The 23,789-nt window shown below is 41.6% G+C and overlaps 1 protein-coding gene across 1 annotated transcript in view; it reads right to left on the reverse strand.

Moving 5' to 3' along the window:
• Window positions 1-23,789, reverse strand: part of LOC145352441 (latent-transforming growth factor beta-binding protein 2-like) — a 440,928-nt gene that overhangs the window by 20,233 nt on the left and 396,906 nt on the right. The window contains exons 29-33 of the mRNA XM_080202303.1: window positions 11,804-12,016; window positions 7,551-7,637; window positions 6,434-6,562; window positions 5,031-5,171; window positions 1,813-1,983 (exon numbers count right to left, since the gene is read on the reverse strand). Coding sequence (XP_080058429.1) covers window positions 1,813-1,983; window positions 5,031-5,171; window positions 6,434-6,562; window positions 7,551-7,637; window positions 11,804-12,016 — 741 coding nt within the window. The remainder of the gene's footprint in view (window positions 1-1,812; window positions 1,984-5,030; window positions 5,172-6,433; window positions 6,563-7,550; window positions 7,638-11,803; window positions 12,017-23,789) is intronic.

Consider the following 23,789-nt stretch of genomic DNA (forward strand, 5'->3'; position numbering starts at 1 on the left):
GGCTAATCCATTCATTGATGGGTGGTTAAGTGCTGATCTTATGTGTTAGATACCTCTCATCTTCAAATAATCTCCAAATTTTTGAACCATGAATTGTGGTCCATTATCACTCACAATTTGTTCTGGTTTTCCAAATCTGGTGAAAATGTCAAGCTTTTCACTGGTTGGTTCTGTAGCTGCTGACTTCATTAACAACTTCTGGCCATTTGAAATGTGCATTAATAACAACCATGAACATGTGGCCCTCGCATGAGCCTGCAAAGTCAATGCATAAATGTTGCCAAGGCATTTTAGGTCATTCCCACAGATGTAATGGGGATAACAGTGGTGGATTCCTCACACATTTCTGGTACATTTCCTCGATGTAGGCATCTAGTACAGGCCACCAAAAGTAACTCCTTCTAAGTTGTACCTATTCAAATAATCCCTGGATGTCTTGTAATTGTTCCAATAATCTTTCTTGCAAGTTTGGAGGAATTATTACTCTCATCCCCCATAACAAGCATCCACCCTATACTGTCAGCTCGATTTTCTGGAAATATATGATTTTAATTCAAGGTGCATAACAATATTAATGGCCATTGTTTAAATCTGCTTGGGGCAAGAGCTAGAATACATTTATGTGACCCAAAAATAGTTGTTCAGGGACAATGGTCTGTCCGCAAAATGAAGTGGTGGCCATAGAGGTAATGGTGAAATTTTCACGTTCCAAAGATAACATTCAGTGCCTCTTTCTCCAACCGGGCATAATCCGATTCAGCACTCATCAAAGTACGTGGTGCGCAAGGTATGGATCTTTCTTCCCCTGACAGCAGTATGTGTGACACCACCACTCTAACTCCATATGGCAAGGTAATATAGGCAAGTGGCAAAGTGATAACTTTAGATTGAAATATATCAACACTTCTGACTTCTTCAGGGCTTCTTTGACTGACTGATGTGCTTTTTTGCACTCTGGTGTTCATTGCCATGCTTTGTGCACAACAAACTATATGATGACTTAAGTAGAGTTGCTAGGTCCTAAGCAAACTTACCATAATAATAATTAACCCGAGGAATGATCTTAACTGTGTGACATTCATTGGTCATGGAGCCTCCATCTTCTCAGGTGCTTTGTCTAAACCCTTGCTATTGATCACATGGCCTAAATATTGTATTAACGTTTGAAAGAAGTCACACATCTCTTCTGACACAAAAACCATACGTATGATGACATTTCACTATGGCTACTGGGTCACGTAGAGTGATATTGTTTGTTAGTATCAGTGATCAGTATGTCGGCAAGCTAACATTATACCCCTGTGAGCCACTTAGGATCTAGTTCATGGACCGTTAGAATAAAGCAAGTGCTCAAGTTATCATAAAAGGTAATCTCAAAGCAGAATAGGTCTTTGCTAATGTTGCCAAACTACTTACTCATGCCTAACTTGTCTATAATCACTCTGCCTTCCAGAGTGACAATTTTTTTTAATTCTGTATCCTTGTGGTATCCCACTTGTTACAGTTTGCCAACTTGAAAATGACTCATATTTTCATTCTGTCTGTTTCCTGTCAATTTGTCAATTCCTTTCCCTGGAAAATTCTGGCCTAACTGTACCTATCATTTATCAGGAGCCTCACATATTTCTGGGAGACCAGGAATTAAAAGAACAGGTGAACTAATCTTGAGTGTATGAAGGCTCAATGGAAATAAAAACTAGCAGAGATACAAAATGGACTGCACTATATCTTACAGCCCCCCTCAAATCAAAATTTAGCCCTTAGTAATTACTTGGCATTTACATTCAATATGGGCATTGAATAATATCTTGCCTGATGTTCTGGAAGGGCAGAAGGCACACTGCAAGCCCCAGGCCTCTCCGTACAAGCAGCAGCATTCTGTGTATGTTGTTGATCTGGTCCTCAAAGGTTTGTTACAGATGTCATCCTCACTCACATCTTGCCAGCATATATCCAGAAATGTGTCTACCTCTTCAAAGTCAACTAAAGAACATAATTAATATCAACAGGATTATCTTCAAGATAAGTTAAAATCTTTGGTCAGGTTACTGTTGAACACACAAAAAAAGGTAAAGCTTGTGAGAGTCCATGCTTTGAGGCCTTGTGTGTGCAAGTGAGGTCAAAATAACGTGGTGTGCTGCCTGAAATTTTACATTCTTTGATGTAAGAGGAGTGCAAATCATAACCAACACACTTATTAAGCTGCACGCAGATCAACTTTTCCAGTACAGTGGCAACTGTATTCAGGGCAGCTCGACTTTAAAAAGGGGGCATCTAATTAGACATTACCTCCCCTAATGTATAAAGGAACTAACGCTAATTTCAAGTACAGGACCTGGAAGCCTTCGTGATGTCTAAGCAAACATGATGAGAGGTGCACTTCCAACTCAGAATGCGCTTGTGTCATAGTCTTTTACTCGGAAGTAGTACAGTCAGGAAAAACTGTAATTTCTTTAAAATGTCCAGGAGTCTAATTGTTTTAAAGAATGTTTGAAAAAAGCCTTTTAAAAGTCTGCATCGTAAAGGGATCAACTATAATTTTATTGGATGACCTGACAATCCTTCACCAGGAAGCAGTACCAATAGGAATTTAAGATAGAAGCCATGTGGCCTCTCACAAAAGAGAGCTGCAGTTGAGGAGACATATTTATAAGGAATTGTATGTGTATAGGATGCTTAAACAGGGCAGAAAACAAAAGACAGGGATGGAGCACAGATTGTGAGTTGGATAAATCTGCAGTTATGCTTGAGCTTTGACAGAAACAAGCAGAATATTCAACAAGATTTATTACAGGAATCAGATGAAGAAGTCACTGTGGAATCTGTGCCATCAAGACTGTTGTGAACCTAGCTAAGGAGTTCTACGGTAATGTGCTGTGTAGGTAATGACCATCTCCGGGGTCTCAAATGCAATATAGCTGCCAGTACATGTGACTCGAGGGCTCCATCAATTGAGGCTGAGTTAGAGAAATTTGGAATTGCTTATGGTGCCACATGAGTGTGGGTGCTTATGGCTATGTAAGATGTATTTAACTGAAGTGGAATTTACTTTTTTACTTGAAATATCATTCTCCTGTTAATTCATGTGTAATTTTGTATTGATTCTGAGTTGTGTTGAGGTACAAGAAAGTAGAATATATTGGTAATTTCTTCATTTCGGGGCCATTCAATAAATTTCATTATTTTGGTCTAAAATTTATCCATGAGGATCGTAACACATGCAAAAATTGTGAGGCATTATTAAATTTTAGGCTACAATGTCAGATTTGGGTCTGAAATTTTACTTTCAGGGTGTGCCCAATGTTGGCATGGATGTGAAACCTGCTCTCACCCTTGTTGTATTACGCTGACTGGCTAATTAACAGCCATCCAATGTGAATCGCGCTTTGTGAAAGACTGAGCACTGTGAGGGAAGGTGGGAGGAGAGTGTGTAGCAAGAAAAGGGAGCCTGGGGGACAGCCACTGCAGGAGTTGTCTGATGGAGCTATTAGTTTGTAAAAAATAACTACCAGTGGAACAACTGCCATGAGTGTCCGGGTAGGAAAATCATATACTGATGTCAATCCCCAGACAGACTGGTTAATTTTATTTGAACCTGACTTTCATACCATCCTGGACTGATATTGTAGCTAAAACGTAGAGGCTGCCTTGCCAACTGGCCTATCCGCCAACTGTAAAGATAGATAAAATCCTAGTCAATTGCTATTTAATTAACTTAAATTGGTTCCTTTATGGTCAACTTGCGCCCGCTGACCAAAATATCAGATGCAGGTGCAATGTCATTGCGACACATTCCTGACATTTTGCATGATTTTATGCGCTTCTGTGTTGCGTGCACACCCATCAGAGCAATGTAAAATTCTGGCTGAGATCTTGGGTGAGAGCGGGTTTCACATTCATGCCAACTTCAGGTGTACCCCAGATATAAAATTCAGGCCCTTATGTCTACACATACTTCCCATCCATAAACCATAATTTTCTGTTGTGCATTGATGCCACACTTCTATGTCAACTATTTCCATTGTAAATTCCAATACATGGGAGAGGCAGTGTGTGGCAATACTGTGCCTTTAAGAAATGTATTTGTGTCAAGTTATTTGTGCAGGATTTGTTTTAGCAGTCAGTTCTTTTAACTGGTGCCATTTTATCTGTAACCAGTAGCCCCTGTTCTTACTACAGCAGCATAATTTATCTTAATTGCTGAAGTGTTTGTTTTAATCTGGATTAATACAGTTCTGTTATTTTAGCTTTTTTTCCCTCTGAGATTTTTCAGAGTAAGACCTGATCAGGTTGATTGACAGGAAAAATCATGTAACTGGGCAGGACTATGCTTATATAGAGAAATAAACTCAGTTGCAGCTTGGGTTATTAAGGGAGCAGAAGCGCTCTCTCTCTCTCTGTGGCTCTTTCTCTCCTTGGATTTGGAGACCAGGATTTGCCAGAAAATGCATGTTTTTCACTGAAGTTCTGCTATTTGGAGATGGATCGTTCTCTGGAGGCTGCTGTATGGGAGTCAGAAGACAGGTATCTTTTTTTTTAATCTGTCCAGAGGAGTTAAAAGGCTGGAAACATAGCACTTACATGAGCACATCTGTTTTTGTACTAACTGATTCTGAAGAAGGATGTACGTCTGTGGGGAAATTGATTACATTGAAACTATAGAGATCGCTAGCTGTTAAGAATTACATCTTGTCATATTTAAGTATTTCAATTGGTAAAAGTTATGCTAATTCTTTTTGCGATATTTTAAATGTACTGTTAAATAAAGTTGTTTTAATGGAAGTTTCCTAGTGGGTCAATCCAATCACACTGCAACCAATGAGTCTGTGCATACACGGAACTTCAAATGAAGATGATTTGTCTCAGTTGCGATATTTATGATTTAATGACTGCGTAGATCAAATTAAGAACATGGTTGTGGAGAGTTGTCCGTGCTGATGGAGGGTGGGGGATGAGATGAGAGATTGTCTTAATTTTCTAGCAACTTGGAATAAATATATAATTACAAATAGCATGGGAACTTATATTACCCCCTGATTCCGTGCCATTTATACATCTTTTACGAGTTACATCCAGTGTAAGTGGTGGGCTGCAGAAACAATTAAAAGATCCTGGTGTATTGACACATTCTCCATTCACACAAGTATTTTCATCCTGACACTCATCAATATCTAAAGAAATAATGACAAATAAAAAAAAGTTAATCTTTTAGTATCATACATTAACATTTATCTATCACTACAAGTTATTTAGCACCTTCCCCAGGTGATAACGATTACAAAAAATCATTAATACAATTGTCTATTGGTTGCAAATCTTTTTACATTATTGCAAGGAAAGTATAGAATGCAAGCTGTGTTGTGTGCAAATAATGTGTGTGCATTCTTCCAACTTTGACTCTTCTGTAAGTTTACCTTCAAAACAGAAACTATGTTATTTTAATGGGCAGTTTTTAAAATTGGATGGTCGATTTAGTGCTTGCATGATCCCAGGAGGGACCAGCCCTCAAGGATTGCACTGTGTTGGTGCACAACCTATTTTCAACACCGATAATGGATGGATGAAAAATTGCAGGTTGTACACCCATCAGTTAACACCATGTGAGTGTTGCTTCCCACTAGATTTGTGGAATCAACATTAGCATTTAACATACAGGGCAATTTTGAGTCTGCACACTCTGTCTATGGGAACGGTGACATGTGCTCAAAACCTGGAAAGTGCAGTTCGCACCAGAGAGTTTGAGTTCCAATCTTACTGCCCCTTATTGACAGAGTGGAGTAAAACATGCCTCAGGATCACAGAAAGCTCACTTTAATGCATTAGTATACCATTAGTAAGCACTCTCTCAAGGACTTCCCCTTCACCAGATATTCAGCAGGCACTGACATGACATTATACTGGCACCATTTGCAACAGATCCATCTAGGCATGAACCTGTCGTGGAGGTCTCCCCAGGGTCATAAAAGAATAGCCCCTGGGTGGGAGGGACATGCCAGACAGTGGCCTGGCAATGCCCTCGGCATTGCCTCTTGGCATAGGTTGGCAATGCCAGGTTGGTGCCATGCCAGCCTGGCAGTGCCAACCTGTGGCAAGGGGCAAATCCCAGTTATAATGGTGCTCTGATCACTGGGCAATGGCCTTCTGCCAGCATGTTAAGGCCCTACTCCACTGAATGATGGCATCAAATACGCTTCCTTGATTTCTTTTGACAGAGTGGAGAGAAACACACTGGTTTTCTTGCTGGACATGAAACTTGCATTTTTTGATTAGATTTTGCTCATAGCGTTTATATGTTACTTTTATAAGTTACTATAACGCATATAAAAGAGATTAGACAATCATTTACTGCATGCTCATTGGATACACTCAGTTTTAAACAAACAAATATTTGTAGGCACACTTCACTATAATCATGCTAATATTTCAAACTTACCTACACATTCCAGCCTCACATTGTCATAGTAAAATCCTGTGTCACAATAACAGGCATAGTCACCTATATTATTTACACAATGCCCATTCTTGCATATTTCTGATTCAAACATTGCACATTCATCTGCATCTATAGATGGAGAAAAGCACACTATTTTAGAAGCATTCATTTAAGTTCAGACCTGAATAGTCAGTAATGAGTACAAAGCTATCCAGAGGTGTAAGTCAACCAACAAAGTGTTACACCTGAAGTGTTATATCTGAAATGTGACAATAAATTTGTGATATCAGAAAGTAAATGTTACAAGAGTTCAGGTGACCTGTGGGGTTGAGCAAAGTAAGTAATTTCTTCACATGTTCTTCAACAATCGCCTATTGTGAGCTCTCTGTGAGCTAAATACAGTCAGAAGTACAATTCTGATTTTCATAATGGGTGAGATTCTTTAGCTTCCCCTTAGTGTTTTACTCAACGGTGGGAGGAGACACAACATTCACTAGCGCAGGATCTTCTGGTCTCACTGCTGTCAATGATATTTTCTACTGAAGCCAATAGACGCTGTCTGGAAACCCACAACAGGGGGTGCACCACTGGCAGGACCAGAAATTCCCACTATAGTAAACTGCCAGAGAATTCCAACCATTGTTTGACAAAATGAAAGAATTTCTAGTTTGTGGCTGGCTGTGAACTAGCTGAATGCTTGATGTTGGCATTGGGTTCCCAGAAATGTGACATTGGCCTGGATTTTATGGAGCACCTGCACACCTACCCACACCAAACTGCAATGATCAAATGGTGGCAAATCTCTGGTCAGCACCACCAATAGCTGCTAATTGGTTACTAATGAGTTTCAAATGGCCCACAGGCAGGAGGGCTTCATGTTGCTCAGCCCTGGTAAAATCACAATGGGACAGGGACAAGGGCAGATAGGTAGGCAGTGGGCATGGCACCCATGGCATTTTACAGGCTTCTTGCTTGAAAACCCATTGCTGAGGGAGCATACGATCCAGCCAATTATTTAATTTTCTAGTACTAATATTGTTGCATATATGTGTACAGAACTTCACTAATAAAATCAGTTGCTGTCAAATCAATTAATTTGGGCTATTTTAAGACTCACCTCCATAGTTCTGTGATCCAAAGCTAAAAGAACCAATCTGAAATGGAATGAATCCTTTGCCATCTGGACAAATTTCATTATATTCATCTGAATTAAAGCAAGAACAATTACTAATGATGCTGTTTTGACTAATAAATGGTTTGAATATGATATGATCAGATATGAAGATAACTGATAGTCTCACTGTCCTGCTGTCACAATAAAATAAGATGGGAATCCTATTTACTGCTCTGTAGTATACACGGACACATCCTGAAAGTGGTGCTGACTGACCACTGGGTAATTATCATCCTGTATCCTGAGCAATTTGCTTTTCTAAGTATTTCACTGCCCTTTAATGAAGTATTATTGAACATACCCATTCACCTGATCATCCTGTGTCTGCTATCCTTACAAGAGTGGCTCTTCTTCCATTTCTGGTGTGTTATCTGGGGTAATGTACCCTTATTAAGGGAAATACGGTAGGATGAGAGAAGAATTGGCGAATGTGGACTGGGAGAGCGCGTTGGAGGGAGGGTCTGTTGAGGAGCAGTGGAGGATCTTTAAGGAGATCTTTCTTGGTGCTCAACGGAAATTTATTCCGATGGTCAAAAAGGATAGTAGGAGGAGAGGTAATAAGCCGTGGATAACAAAGGAGGTGAAGGAAAGTGTTAAACTAAAAGCGGAGGAATTTAGAGTAGCTAAGAGTAGTGGGCGAGAAGAGGATTGGGAGAGGTTTAAATGTCAACAAAGATTGACAAAGAAGTTGATAAGGAAGGGTAGGAGAAACTATGAAGCTGGGCTAGCGCTTAATATAAAAAAGGATAGCAAGAGTTTTTATAAATATATAAAAAGGAAGAGGCTGGCTAGGGTGAATGTTGGTCCTTTAGAGGATGAGAAAGGGGACTTAGTGGTAGGGGATGGGGATATGGCTAAGGTCTTGAATAACTTTTTTGTTTCTGTCTTCACGGAGGAGGACGTGAATAATTTGCCGGGTGTTAGTGATAGAAAGGTGGTAGGACTGGAGGGTCTTAATGACATTACTGTTACTAGAAAGGCGGTGCTCGACAGATTGGAGGGGCTGATTGTGGACAAGTCCCCAGGACCGGATGGAATGCATCCGAGGGTTCTGAAAGAAATGGCGGAGGTGATAGTGGATGCCTTGGTGGTTATTTTCCAGACGTCGCTGGATTCCGGGGAAGTGCCGGATGATTGGAAAACGGCTAATGTTACGCCGTTGTTTAAGAAGGGTGCCAGGCAAAAGGCGGGGAATTATAGGCCGGTTAGTTTAACGTCTGTGGTAGGTAAAATGTTAGAATCTGTCATTAAGGAGGAAATTGCAAGGCATCTTGAAGGGAATTGCTTGATAGAGCAGACGCAGCACGGTTTCATTAAAGGGAAGTCGTGTCTGACAAATTTACTGGAGTTCTATGAGGATGTGTCTAGGGCGGTGGATAGAGGAGAGCCGGTGGATGTGGTCTTTCTGGATTTTCAGAAGGCGTTTGACAAAGTGCCTCACAAGAGGTTATTGCAGAAGGTCGAGGGACATGGAGTTGGGGGTAGGGTGTTAGCGTGGATAGAGGATTGGTTGTCAAATAGGAGGCAGAGAGTGGGGGTCAACGGGTGCTATTCGGATTGGCGGATGGTGACTAGTGGAGTGCCCCAGGGGTCGGTGCTGGGGCCTCAGCTTTTTACCATTTATATAGATGATCTGGAGGAGGGAACCGAGTGTAGAGTGTCGAAATTTGCTGATGACACCAAGATTGGGGGAACGGCAAATTGTGCGGAGGGTGTGGAGAGTCTGCAGAAGGATCTAGATAGGCTGGGCGAATGGGCCAGGAAATGGCAATTGGAATTTAATGTTGGCAAGTGTGAGGTGGTCCACTTTGGTAGGAATAATGGTAGGAAGGACTATTACTTACGAGGCGAAAAACTGCAGCAGGCAACGGTGCAGAGGGACCTCGGGGTCCTTGTGCATGAGTCGCAAAAACCCAGCTTGCAGGTGTAGCAGGTGGTCAGGAAGGCGAATGGGATGCTGGCCTTCATAGCGAGGGGGATTGAATATAAAAGTAGGGAGGTCTTGCTGCAGCTGTATAGGGCATTGGTGAGGCCGCAACTGGAGTACTGTGTGCATTTTTGGGCGCCGCACCTGCGCAAAGATATTTTGGCCTTGGAGGGAGTGCAGAGGAGGTTTACTAGGCTGATACCGGAGTTGAGGGGGTTGAGCTATGAGGAGAGGCTGAATAAACTGGGCTTGTACTCGTTAGAGTTTAGAAGAATGAGAGGAGATCTCATTGAGACGTATAAGATGATGAATGGGATGGATAGGATAGAGGTGGAAAGACTCTTCCCGCTCAAAAAAGACAATAGGACTAGGGGGCACAGCCTCAAGATAAAAGGGGGGCGGTTTAGAACGGAGTTGAGGAGGAACTTCTTCACTCAAAGGGTGGTGAATCTCTGGAATTCTCTGCCCGTTGAAGTGGTGGAGGCTGCCTCGCTAAATATTTTTAAGACGCGGGTTGATGGGTTTTTGATAGGAGAGGGGATTAAGGGTTATGGGGAGAGGGCGGGAAAGTGGAACTGAGCAGCGACAGATCAGCCATGATCTTATTGAATGGCGGGGCAGGCTCGAAGGGCTGGATGGCCTACTCCTGCTCCTATTTCTTATGTTCTTATGTTCTTATTAAGTTAGGATGTGCACTGCTCCTTGCAGCTATCCTAGTTATGGATCATGTATTACATTTGCCAAATTAGACTCTGAATCATTCGATTATTCCAATGCATATTTGGCTAATATTAAAAATCTTATTAAAATAATTTTTTTTCATGTCTTTCTTATTCAGGCCTTGTGACTTTTAATTTACCTATTATTAGATTAATCTTTTTCACAGTAAAGGTAATCAACCAGATTACCAAATGGCATGTGATCAGCTTCTTTAATCTTCTTAAAATGTCTCTTGCCTGAACACCCTGTACCTCTGTACATTGTGTTCCTCTGGGCTAAGTCATTTTCTGATATTCCCACTATACAATATTTCTCTATCATCTAACAGCCTTAACTTAAAGCATCTAAATGGCAGGACTAACTTCCAATTCCAATTTCACTAACAAGTGAATAATATTTCAATAAATATTCCCTCTGCTTTTAAGTCTCCTGTGTAGACTGCAGGATAAATAGCATTTGTTATTCTGAGTCCTGATCTTATCCTGCCCAATCATTGAATAGGAGTCACAGATGGACTGTGATGTAGGAGATTTCTAACCAGTTAATAAGGTTTTTAAATAGAATACATCAGGCATTGACAGAATTACCAGTAAAGAGGTAAATGCTTCTTGAAACAAGTTAATAATCTAATGAAAGAATAGTTTATACATATGTGAATGCAGTAAGAGAATTAAATTTTAAAACATAAATGCTGATATTTTAATTTATTTTCAGTATTATGTAAATCATTGTTCGCTTCAGCCAAAAGCAGGTTACCACAAGGTAATGATAGTAAATCAGAATCAAATGCCTGAGAACCCTATAATTAGCAAAATCCACACCAGAAAGTTTTGTGCGGGAACACATATTGCCACAGTTACGAGTAGGTATATTGATTGCCTAGACTTAAGGTGGAAATATGTCTGGTGATGAATCGTGTGTCTATCCAGTTTGGCAATGATCTGGTGAGAACATCAACTTTGACCCCTGCAGTAAGTGTCTAGGGTAATCAGGCAACTTAAGGAAGTGATTTTAGCCAAGGTAGAAGTTAGCATCCGGATTTAATGCATGAATGAGATATCATTATGCTGGATGGGGATGGTAAAATGCGATTGGCTGAGGTGAATGTCAGAGATTATTATTGATATATAATTGATTCTAATCTAAGGTGAGAATAATTGATAAGAAAAACTATAATCGATCTTTTTCTGATCATATATGTTAGATTCGTCTGAGAGATTCTATTGCTCTATTTGAGAGCTACTCAACCCTTCTGGTGCTACTCTTTTCAGAAAATGATGAAATATTGTTAAAACTTAACTCCAAAATACAGCTGTATGATGGCCTTATTTTACAGCATTCATTGGAAAAATACACTGAAAGCTGCTTAGTTTAATACTTGTGTTAAATATGATTCAAATATTCATTGTAATTAAAATGACTATTATGAAGGATTGTTGAAAGATGACATTTTATCATTGGTTTTAACTTCTAACACTTCAACACTATCCAATAGTACACATTTCAACAGAATAATTTGTGTAAATACAAGTCCTGAGAATGACTTTACCTGTGTTTATCATGGGACAAGGGTGAACTTCACAATTGTCACCCCAACCAACTCCAACAGTACAGCAACATTCCTCTTTTGTGATGTTTCGTGATAGCAAATTATCACAGAAGTTTTCATCATTCAGATTATAGTAGCATTCCTTCAAATCTCCCTTTACAGGCGCTGGCATCATGGACAACTCTGGCATTACTGACACTCCTGGTGTTTGCTCTATTGTTTTGGAGAGAAATATATGTAAAATATAATTGATCAGGATGAGCCCAAACACTTCAGTACATTGTTGTTATGTTGTAACAATCTGTGCTGGTCCACTATGAAGGTAAAGTCACTGGCTGTGATTTTTTTTATTGTTCTTTCATGCAATGTGGATGTTGCTGACTAGGCCAGCATTTATTACCCATCCCTAATTACTCTTATGAAGGTGGCTGTTGCAGTCCATGTGGTGTAGGAACACCCACAATACTGTTAGCGAGGGAGTTCCAGGATTTTGAACCAGTGACAGCGAAAGACTGAGGTACTTAATTTATAAATTCGGAACGGTATACCAAAAAAAACAGAAAAATTATTTCCTAATGGTTATCTGTGGTCAAATAAAGAACCTACCTCAGTTCCAACAAGTTGCTGACTAATTCAGGTGTCAGCCTTAGCTCATTAGTAGCACTCTTCCCTGAATCAGAAGGTTCTGACTTAAAGCCACTTCAGACACTTGAGTATTTAATGTAGGCTGGCATTTCAGTGCAGCACTGAGTGAGTGCTGCATTATTAGAGACGTTGGCCAGAACTTTACTGCCACACCCACCCTGAAATTAGCGAGGGCACAGCTCACAGAGTGGAATTTTCCATTGACTTAGGCAGGATTTTACAAGCCACCCCCAAACAAGGTCATAAAATCCCTCTTGGCTTTCAAATAAAATGTTAACCCAAGGTCCTGCCTGTCCTGTCAAGTAGATGTAAAAAATCCCATGGCACTATTCAAAGGGTATCAGTGGAGTCCTTCCAGTCCCTCAACCAAGATTATTAAAACAGAGTATCAAACTTCATTACTGTTCAAGGCAACTTGTTGTCAGAGTTCTCCACATTGTAACCTGGACTTCTGCTATAGTACTTATTTGGCTGTAAAGTACTTTGGATGCACTGAGACCATGAAAGATTTTATATAAATTCAAATTTTAATTTTCTTTAATTCAGCAATTTTACAAATGCTCAGAAATCACAGAATTCAAATTTGGAGACTGAACAACTATATGGTGACCAACATGCCTCAAGTGCAGATTTATCTAATGACTGATACCAAGGATTCCAATTTCACTAACAAGTGAATAATATTTCAATAAATATTCCCTCTGCTTTTAAGTCTCCTGTGTAGACTGCAGGATAAATAGCATTTGTTATTCTGAGTCCTGATCTTATCCTGCCCAATCATTGAATAGGAGTCACAGATGGACTGTGATGTAGGAGATTTCTAACCAGTTAATAAGGTTTTTAAATAGAATACATCAGGCATTGACAGAATTACCAGTAAAGAGGTAAATGCTTCTTGAAACAAGTTAATAATCTAATGAAAGAATAGTTTATACATATGTGAATGCAGTAAGAGAATTACATTTTAAAACATAAATGCTGATATTTTAATTTATTTTCAGTATTATGTAAATCATGGTTCGCTTCAGCCAAAAGCAGGTTACCACAAGGTAATGATAGTAAATCAGAATCAAATGCCTGAGAACCCTATAATTAGCAAAATCCACACCAGAAAGTTTTGTGCGGGAACACATATTGCCACAGTTACGAGTAGGTATATTGATTGCCTAGACTTAGGGTGGAAATATGTCTGGTGATGGATCGTGTGTCTATCCAGTTTGGCAATGATCTGGTGAGAACATCAACTTTGACCCCTGCAGTAAGTGTCTAGGGTAATCAGGCAACTTAAGGAAGTGATTTTAGCCAAGGTAGAAGTTAGCATCCAGATTTAATGGATGAATGAGATATCATTATGCTGGATGGGGATGGTAAAATGCGATTGGCTGAGGTGAATGTCGGAGATTATTATTGATATATAATTGATTCTAATCTAAGGTGAGAATAATTGATAAGAAAAACTATAATCGATCTTTTTCTGATCATATATGTTAGATTCGTCTGAGAGATTCTATTGCTCTATTTCAGAGCTACTCAACCCTTTTGGTGATCTCCTTGCAGCTGCTTGTTTCTGTTTGGATAAATGTTACGTCTTTGTACAGAGAAATCTGCCTCGTGAGTTTTGTATTGTCCAAAGTTAAGATAGTACCAGCCATCTCAATTTGCCCTACAACAGTCTTGGGGATTAGTGTTACAGTCAAAGTAACTGAAACTCTGACAATATTGTTGCAAACCAGATTTAATTACAATGCAAGCAAATTGAAAGAGTAGTGTTGTAATATCCCTTTAAGGAATATCAGCATGGCATTACTGGAAGGGAAAGGAGTTATGTGACCTAGTCTTAGTTCACTTTTGCTTTGAGCAGAATCAATAGGAATTATAAGTGATCAGGATCAGATTGTATCATTTGCTATGTCAAACTTATTGGACAACATAATTTAATTATATAATTTAATTCTTCAGACAATATCCCCTATATATAATTGCTAAGAGAATTACAGCTGACTTGAAGTTCACAGGTTAGTATACTGAACAGATGCACAGAAATTTAGGGTAATACACTTTGGGATAATAAGAATCAGTGCATCCATTGAGATTTACAAGATTGAGAGGTGATCTTATTGAAACATATATCCTGAGGGGACTTGACAGGGTAGATGCTGAAAGGACGTTTCCCCTTGCGACAGAGATTAGACCCAGGGAACACAGTTTAAAAATAAAGATTTCCATTTAAGACAGAGATGGGAAGAAATGTTTTCTCTCAAGGGTTGTGAATTCTTGGAACTCTCTTCCACCGGGAGTGCTGGAGGCCAGATCAATAAATAAATACTTTTAAGGCAAAGATAGATAGATTCTTGACTAAAAGGGCAGTCAAACGTAATTGGGATGAAGTGGAATGTGGAGTTGAGGCCACAATCAGATGAGTCATGATCTTATTGAATAAAGTAACAGGCTCAAGGGCTGATTAGCCTACTTCTACTCTTAATTTGTATACTCATAATTGGTGAAACTTTAAAGAAGTAGAGGGCAGAGAAACGTAAGAGGTCGGATACATAGTTCTGTATGACGGTATTAATATATATATTAGAAAATATATGGGAGTAATAAAACAGAAAGGTAATGCTAAATCCACATAAATCATGAATTTAGCCACATTTAGAATATTGTATTCAGTTTTACATTAGAAAGAACATCAGTTCATAGAGAAGATGCACTAATCTTATCTGGTAATTTAGGGACACAAAACCAAGATTGTCAGGAGTACAGAGGCTAAGAGAGATATCACCCTACAGAATATCGTGCACACAATGTAACAAAACAGTTTTTTTGCTGCAGAGTGTGGCAGTGGGCAGGAAGAGCGACATTAAAGCCACTGGCCCCAATGGTAGCTTTCTCCGCTGTATTGCTTTGATTAAGATAAAAAAAATTGATGGCTCATGTCCCACAATCAGGGTACCATTTTTAAAGGCCACCCTAGTGTACAAAATTAAAAATAGAACAAATTCCCATCGCCAAAACCGAGAACCTAATTGCCAAGATCTGGGGAGACAATTGTCTCCACCCCATTGACGTAATGAGATTCCTGCCCAAGAAGGAACAGAAGCTCATTTAAATATATTTCCATCTCATTTGCAGGCTTCCCCACTGTGTATACCCCCCATATTAGGATCTCTAACTTACAACAGTTTTTTAATGAACTTGAACTGGGGAAAGAGAACCCATTGGGAATGCACATGTATGTAGAGCACCCCTCTGTCCAGGGGTAGACATATGCCGGGATTGTTGACCCTCGTGCACTGACCCCTACAGGGTAGTGCTGATGGGTAATGCCAAGGAGAAGCACCAGTGGGGGTTCCTCTGAGGAGCTCCATGGGTTCCATCATTGTGGGGGTTCCCTTGGGAGGGAGCAGGATGTTTCCCATGTGCATGTGCAGGGGGTAAGTTTTTCATTTTTTTAAACTGAAGATCAGGCCACTCCGCCTCGCATCCCACAACAGACACAAGGGCAACCCCCTCCCAAAATATAAGGGGAATCCCCTCCAACATGCACAAGGGCAACCCACCCTTCCAAGAACAAGGGTAACGTCCCCCTCCATAGAGCTCCACAGATGGGCCCCCAGTACTGCCCCCCCCCACACAGGGGCAATAACAGGGCCTTTGTGCCCCGCTGGGTTCCCTTTGCCTGGTTCACGTTTTGCAAAAGTAGTTGTAAAGCTGGCTGGTGATGTCATACTGGTAAGGGGGGGTGGGTTTCAAAAGCAGGAGAGGGACACGATATGGCAGGGAAACCTTTAACTTACAGTATAATTCATTGAAATTATGTTCTCAACCTTCCTGGATGGTAACCTTGTTACTTTATCGGTGGGGGCAGGTAGAATTGGAAAATGAGATCTCGTTGGCAAGATTCCTGTTTTCCACGTCTTGCAAGGTTTGCGCTTGCAAGTGCAAAATCACATCAAATGATTTAATTATTTAGTTTACTTGCGGTTGATTATGTACTTATCAAACAGAGAAACACAAAATAGAAGCAGGAGTAGGCCATTCAGCCCTTTGAGCCTGCTCTGTTATTCATTTTAATCATGGTTAATCATCAAATTCAAAATCCTGATCCTGTCTTCCCTCCATCTTCCTTGAGCCCCAAGAGGTATATCTAATTTTGGCCTCAGCTACTTTTTGAGGTAGTGAATTCCACAGATTTACATGTCTGGGTGAAGAAATTTCTCCTTACCTCAGTCTTAAAGGATTTACCCCTTATCCTAAAACTATGACCACTAGTCTGGACTTTCTCACCATTGGGAACATTGGGGGTGATTCTTCCAAAAGTGCTGAATTGATGGGAAAGCTGTTCTAGACCACAACTACTTTTTCAGTGCCGCTTCAGACCTTAATCTTTCCAGACTGTGCAATGCAGAGGCCAGAGTCTGACAGCGCAGTGGTCCCGATCTGTCAGTCTCCCCGTTTTGTGGCCATCTCGATTACTGATCAGCCCAGGACCCCTGCAGTGCTGCCCTCTCCCCCATGGCCCGATCGCACTCCCCACAACAATTCCTGGGCCAGTCCTGACCCTTCCACCCCAGAGCGCTTGGCAATCCCCCCACTCCCTTCACCTCAGCAGAACCCTCTCCCATCGACACCCTCACGGGGTAGACCCCTGACACCCCCGCAGCTCACCCCAATCGCTGGTCTACCTTCAGCCCAGACCAATTGCCACGCAGAGTGGCAGCAGGACCCCCCAACCCCACCAATCACCCCAGCTGCCCACAATAGGTCCCACCTCCTTGGCACTGCCAATGCCTGGTGGGCAGTGTCAAGGTGCCCCTTGGGCATGGATACTTTACCCATTGGGCAGTGCCAGGGTGCACAGGCTGGCACTGCCAGGTGAGGAGGATCGCAACAGACACCTCCAGACACTGAAAGATGCCCTCATCAGAACAGGATATGGTGCTCGACTCATCGATCCACAGTTCCGACACACAACAGTGAAAAACTGCACCGACCTCCTCAGAAGACAAACACGGGACACGGTGGACACAATAACCTTCGTCGTCCAGTACTTCCCTGGAGCGGAGAAGCTAAGACATCTTCAACATGTCATTGATGAAGACGAACATCTCGCCAAGGCCACCCACACACCCCCACTTCTTGCCTTCAAACAACCGCACAACCTCAAACAGACCATTGTACACAGCAAACTACCCAGCTTTCAGGAGAACAGTGACCACGACACCACACAACCCTACCACAGCAACCACTGCAAGACATGCCAGATCATTGACACAGATGCCATCATCTCATGTGATAACACCAGGTACATGGTACATACTCTTGCAACTCAGCTAACATTGTCTACCTGCTACACTGCAGGAAAGGATGTCCTGAGGCATGGTACATTGGGGAGACCATGCAGACGCTACAACAATGGATGAATGAACACCACTCGACAATCATCAGCCAAGACTGTTCTCTTCCTGTTGGCGGACATTTCAGCAGTCATGGGCATTCGGCCTCTGATCTTCGGGTAAACGTGCTCCTAGGCGGCCTTCACGACATACAACAGGGCAGAGTCACTGAGCAGAAACTGATAGCCAAGTTCCGCACACATGAGGACGGCCTCAACCGGGATCTTGGGTTCACGTCACACTATTTGTAACCCCCATGACTTGCCTGGGCTTGCGACATCTCACTTACTGTCCTGTCTGGAGACAATACACATCACTTTAACTTATGCTTAATGCTATCTCCACTCACATTGTCTGCACCTTTAAGACTCGATTAGCTGTAAATTCTAGCTAAAATTAGCTGTCGCATTCTAATCAGTATTCTGTAAACTGAGTGTGTGCCTTTATATGCCCTATTGTGATCAGAACTCCCCACTCACCTGATGAAAGGGCAAAGCCCCAAAAGCTAGTAGCGTTTGCTACCAAATAAACCTGTTGGACTTTAATCTGGTGTTGTGAGACTTCTTGCTGTGTTCATCCCAGTCCAACGCTGGCATCTCCACATCAAGAGTGCCCATGCCCAGGGACACCATCCCCTGCCACCTGACTCCATGAGGGGCCCTGATTGCCCCCCTTCACTCCGGCAGGGTCTCCCATTAGTTCCCCAAATGTGGGGAGCTACTCTAAACCCCGCTGGAATGAAGTACTCCTAGTGGGGTGGAAGATGCTATCGGGCCTGGCAAGTTCTAAGCTGGGTCCAATAATCGCATTTATAATACATTTAAAATATACGTAAAACATATACAAATGAGTTACCTCACTTCCTGCTGGACTTCTGCACATTCCCGGCGGCACCACTTTCTTCTGGATGGGAGGTGCACGTGGGTTGTAAAAGTTTGCGGCAACCCACGAATGGCTGACACACGCATCTCCTGACCCGGCCCTCCAGAAAAGTTGCGGGTCGCTATGGGAGAATTGGGGCCAATTCTTTCTAAATCCACCTTGTCTAACAATCCTGTCAGAATTTTATAACTTTCTGAGATCCCACAATACCACAACAAGGCAGTAGATGGCAGAATTGCTCTTTGCAATAAAATAGTTCGCAAACATTTATTCCAAAAATATACTGAATCATACATTCTGTAAAAATATATTTCAATGCAATTTAAGTGTGATAGTACACAAAGCAAAATGCAGATTACTTTGGTTCAATACAAAACATGGTGTTCTTAAGTCCACTTACAGAACAGACACAAACAGATGCTGCACCCACTGATATGTTCCAACTTCTAATTCAAATGAGGCATTGTGCTTACGTCCCTTCAGATGTCTGGGCTGCAAGTAGGCGTCAAGAGGCTGTTGCATCCATGTTCAATAGAGAATTCCTTTTCTAGAGACCAGATTACTCAAGCCTGGGCAAATGGACTTTAATGTGGAGGTGTGAATGTTCCCCACAATGTGTGTCAGGTCAAATCCGCTCTGTTCCTGTGCCAGTGAAAATGGCCAGCATTGGAAATGAAATTGGGATTTAGACCATAAGATATAGAAGTAGAATTAGGCCATTTGACCTCTCAAGTTTGCACCACCATTCAATCATGGCTGATAGGATTCTCAACCCCATTCTCCCTTCTTTTCTCCATAACCCTTGATCCCATTACCAATCAAGAACCTATCTATTTCTGTCTTAAATATATTCAATGACCTGGACTCCACAGCCTTCTGTGGCAATGAATTCCACAGATTCACCACCTCTGGCTGAAGAAACTCTTCCTCATCTCGGTTCTAAAGGTTCTTTATTCTGATGTTGTGCCCTCAGATCCTAATCTCGCCTACTAACAGAAACATCTTTCCCACACCCATTCTATCTAAGCCTTTCAGTATTCTATAAGTTTCAATGAGATCCCCTCTCATCCTTCTAAACTTAATTGAGTACAGACCCCAGAGTCCTTAAATTATCCTTATACATCAAGCTTTTAATTCCTAGGGTTATTCTCATGAACCACCTCTGTGCCCTTTCCAGGACCAACACATCCTTCCTTAGGTAAGGGGCCCAAAATTGCTCACAATACACCAAATGTGGGTTGACCAAAGCCTTATAAAGCCTCAGCAATACATCCCTGCTTTTGTATTCTAGTCCTTTTGAAATAAGAACATAAGAAATAGGAGCAGGAGTAGGCCATCTAGCCCCTCGAGCCTGCCCCGCCATTCAATAAGATCATGGCTGATCTGTCGTGGCTCAGTTCCACATTCCCGCCCTCTCCCCATAACCCTTAATCCCCTCTCTTACCAAAAACCTATCAACCCGCGTCTTAAAAATATTTAGCGAGGTAGCCTCCACCACTTCAACGGGCAGAGAATTCCAGAGATTCACCACCCTTTGAGTGAAGAAGTTCCTCCTCAACTCCGATCTAAACCGTCCCCCCTTTATCTTGAGGCTGTGCCCCCTAGTCCTACTATCCTTTCTGAGCGGGAAGAGTCTCTCCACCTCTATCCTATCCATCCCATTCATCATCTTATACGTCTCAATGAGATCTCCCCTCATTCTTCTAAACTCTAACGAGTACAAGCCTAGTTTATTCAGCCTCTCCTCATAGCTCAACCCCCTCAACTCCGGTATCAGCCTAGTAAACCTCCTCTGCACTCCCTCCAAGGCCAAAATATCCTTGCGTAAGTGCGGCGACCAAAACTGCACACAGTACTCCAGCTGCGGCCTCACCAAAGCCCTATACAGCTGCAGCAAGACCTCCCTACTTTTATATTCAATCCCCCTCGCTATGAAGGCCAGCATCCCATAAGCCTTCCTGACCACCTGCTGCACCTGCAGGCTGGGTTTTTGCGACTCATGCACAAGGACCCCGAGGTCCCTCTGCACCGTCGCCTGCTGCAGTTCTTCGCCACGTAAGTAATAGTCCTTCCTACCATTATTCCTACCAAAGTGGACCACCTCGCACTAATGAATGCTAACATTGCATAAGTCTTCAACCACCAACTCAACTTGCCAGCTAACCTTAAGAGAATCCTGAACTAGGACTCCCAACTCCTTTGTGCTTCCAATTTCTGAATTCTCTCCCCATTTAGAAAATAGCTTACACCTCTATCCTTACTACCAAAGTGCATAACCTCACACTTTTCGCATTGTATACCATCTACCACTTCTTTGCCCACTCTCCTAACCTGTCCAAGACCTTCTGCAGCCTCCCCATCTCCTCAATACTACCTATCCCACTGCCTATCATCTGCAAACTTAGCCACAATGCCCACAGTTCCTTCACCTGGATATTGATGTATAAAGTGAAAAGTTGTGGTCCCAATGCTGACCCCAACAGAACTCCACTAGTCACCGGCTGCCATCCTGAAAATGACCCTTTTATCCCCACTGCCTTCTGCCAGTCAGCCAATCTTCTATCTAGGCTAGTACCTTGCCTCTAACACCATGGGCTCTTATCTTACTCGGCAGCCTCCAAGGAAGTGGCACCTTGTCAAAGGCCTGCTGGAAATCCAAATAGATAACATACACTGGCTCTCCTTTGTCTAACCAAAGTTTCTCCTTTCTGCTTTCAGGATCTCATTCTCCTTCCTACCTATGTGACTGGTACCAATGTCAACAATGATTATTTGGCTGCCCTCCCCTATTCTTGACACTGGTCCTAGAGAGGAACTTTATCATCAGTTGTATGTCTGCAGAAACTCAAGTCTGTTTCTTAACTAATGAGTTTCTGTTGACCTTGAGTGGGATTTTCTAGCTCTGGGGCGAGCGCAGACAGAAAATCCCAACCTAGGTGTTTTCGTGCATGACTCACAAGAAGTTAGCACGCAGGAAAAGCAAGTAATTAAGAATAATGGAATGCTATCCTTTACCATGAGAGGAATTGATACAAGTAAGGATATTATGCTTCATTTATCCAAGGTAATATTGAGACCACATCTCGAATACTGTGTACAATTTTGTTCTATTTATTTAAGGAAGGATTTAAATGCATTGGTGAATGTTCAGAGGAGGTTTACTAGATTGATACCTGGAACGGGCTGTCTTATGAGGGAACATTATAGGACTGAGCCTGTTTCAATGGCAGCTTAGAAGAATGAGGGGCGACTTGCTTGAAGTATATAAAATCTTGAATGGTCTTGACAAAGTGGGAGTGGAAAGGAAAATGTGAGTGAGTCCAAAACTAGGGGAAACTGTTTTAAAATTAGGAGTCACTCTTTTAGGAGAGAGATGAGGAGAAATTATTTCTCTGAGGGTTGTGCGATTTGGAACTCTCTGGGCAGATTTTCCGGTTGTACTCGCCCCAAAACCGGATAATCCTGCCAAGGTCAGCAGACCTTTGCATGGTCCGTGTCCCACCAGCTACAATTCCCATGGCAGGTGGAACAGGAAAAGTCACTCCTCTGTTTCAGAAGGCAGTGGGGGCAGGTCATTGAATATTTTTAAAGCAGGGTTAGGTAGATTCTTTTAGGAAGGGGAATCAAAGTTTATTGTTGGTAACTCATGATCATATTGAATGACTGAGCAGGCTTAAGGGACTAAATGGTGAAGGATCATCCAGACTCAAAACATTGGCTCTATTCTCTCTCCACAGATGCTGTCAGACCTGCTGAATTTCTCCAGCATTTTCTGTTTTTGTTTCAAATTCCAGCATCTGCAATATTTTCTCTTAACCTTGGACTAAATTACCTTCAGCTCCTATTTCGTACGATTGTATGTTTGACATGGAAAGAAACCCACTACTACATATTTTAGAACTTTATCCCTAGTACTATTTATTTTTTTTAAATTGTTCTTTTCTACTGAACAAGGTCACATGATCTTGAGCCCTCAGTCTGGGAGCTATTGCTAGGTGTTTCAAGGACGAAATATTGATTTTCTTAGTTTCTGGAATGTCACATCTCATTATGCTCAGAGAGCTACTAACAGACTCACATCACCTGGGATTGTTCAGACCAATTTCAAAGGGAACTACAAGGAAGTCACTTACGTTTTTTAAACCAATCTTGATGGGTGTTTCAGTGGCTCTACTGAGTCAATGCCAGACCCAGAAATGAGATCGCATCCCTTTCAACAACTGAGACATTATCAGTCCTGAAACCAAAGCCAATTCCAGATGCTGAATAATCATCCTTTTCAAAGTAACCGTTGAGAGGGAATGTCACATGACTCAAGCCTCTGGCCTTTTGGACAGTTTAATTTACATCACTGGTCTGCCAAGTGGTCAAAAGACAGAAAAGCTTATTGTTCAGCAGCATAATTTATTTCAAGGATTTTCAAGCCAGAAGCACATCAGAATGAGTCCCACCACGAAGAAAACAGCCTCTGAACTCTGACTTTAGAACTTACGTGAATTAATATTAATTTTCTGTGATCTGTTTATTATAAATATTCCTTCCTCCAGACGTGCCCCCACCATGCCTTTTACTGTGTAAATATGCAGAATAGGAAGAGGAAAACATTGTTTTGTTTGAATATGTAAAATAAACCAACATTCTGAATTAATTTTAACTCAAATTTGCTCTGATTAGTAAAACTGGATCACAAAAACCAAGGGATTAGGAAAACATGACACCTCTGTTCTTTCAAAAAGCAATTCAAACAGCTTCTGCTTATGGGCAAGTGGTAAAAGATATTAAGTGCAGTCCTCTCCTATCTGTAATACCTCACATTTCCACATTAAAACTCATCTGTCATCAGTGTGTTTAAGTCCCTTTACAACTTCCAGCTCCTCTTCATTCGACTTATTGTCCCTCTTAAAGTCATCTGCAAACCTGGATATACAATGCTCTAATCTTTCATTCAAGTTGTCAGTACATATACTATAAAGGTAAGGCCTCAGTACAGATCCCTTAGAACAATGTAATATTGTTTTCTGATTGGCAAATCCTACTAACAAGGGCTTGACAAATTTCCCCGA

This window comes from Carcharhinus amblyrhynchos, chromosome 14, assembly GCF_965287045.1.
Source record: "Carcharhinus amblyrhynchos chromosome 14, sCarAmb.v2.hapA, whole genome shotgun sequence".
Lineage (NCBI taxonomy): Eukaryota > Metazoa > Chordata > Chondrichthyes > Carcharhiniformes > Carcharhinidae > Carcharhinus > Carcharhinus amblyrhynchos.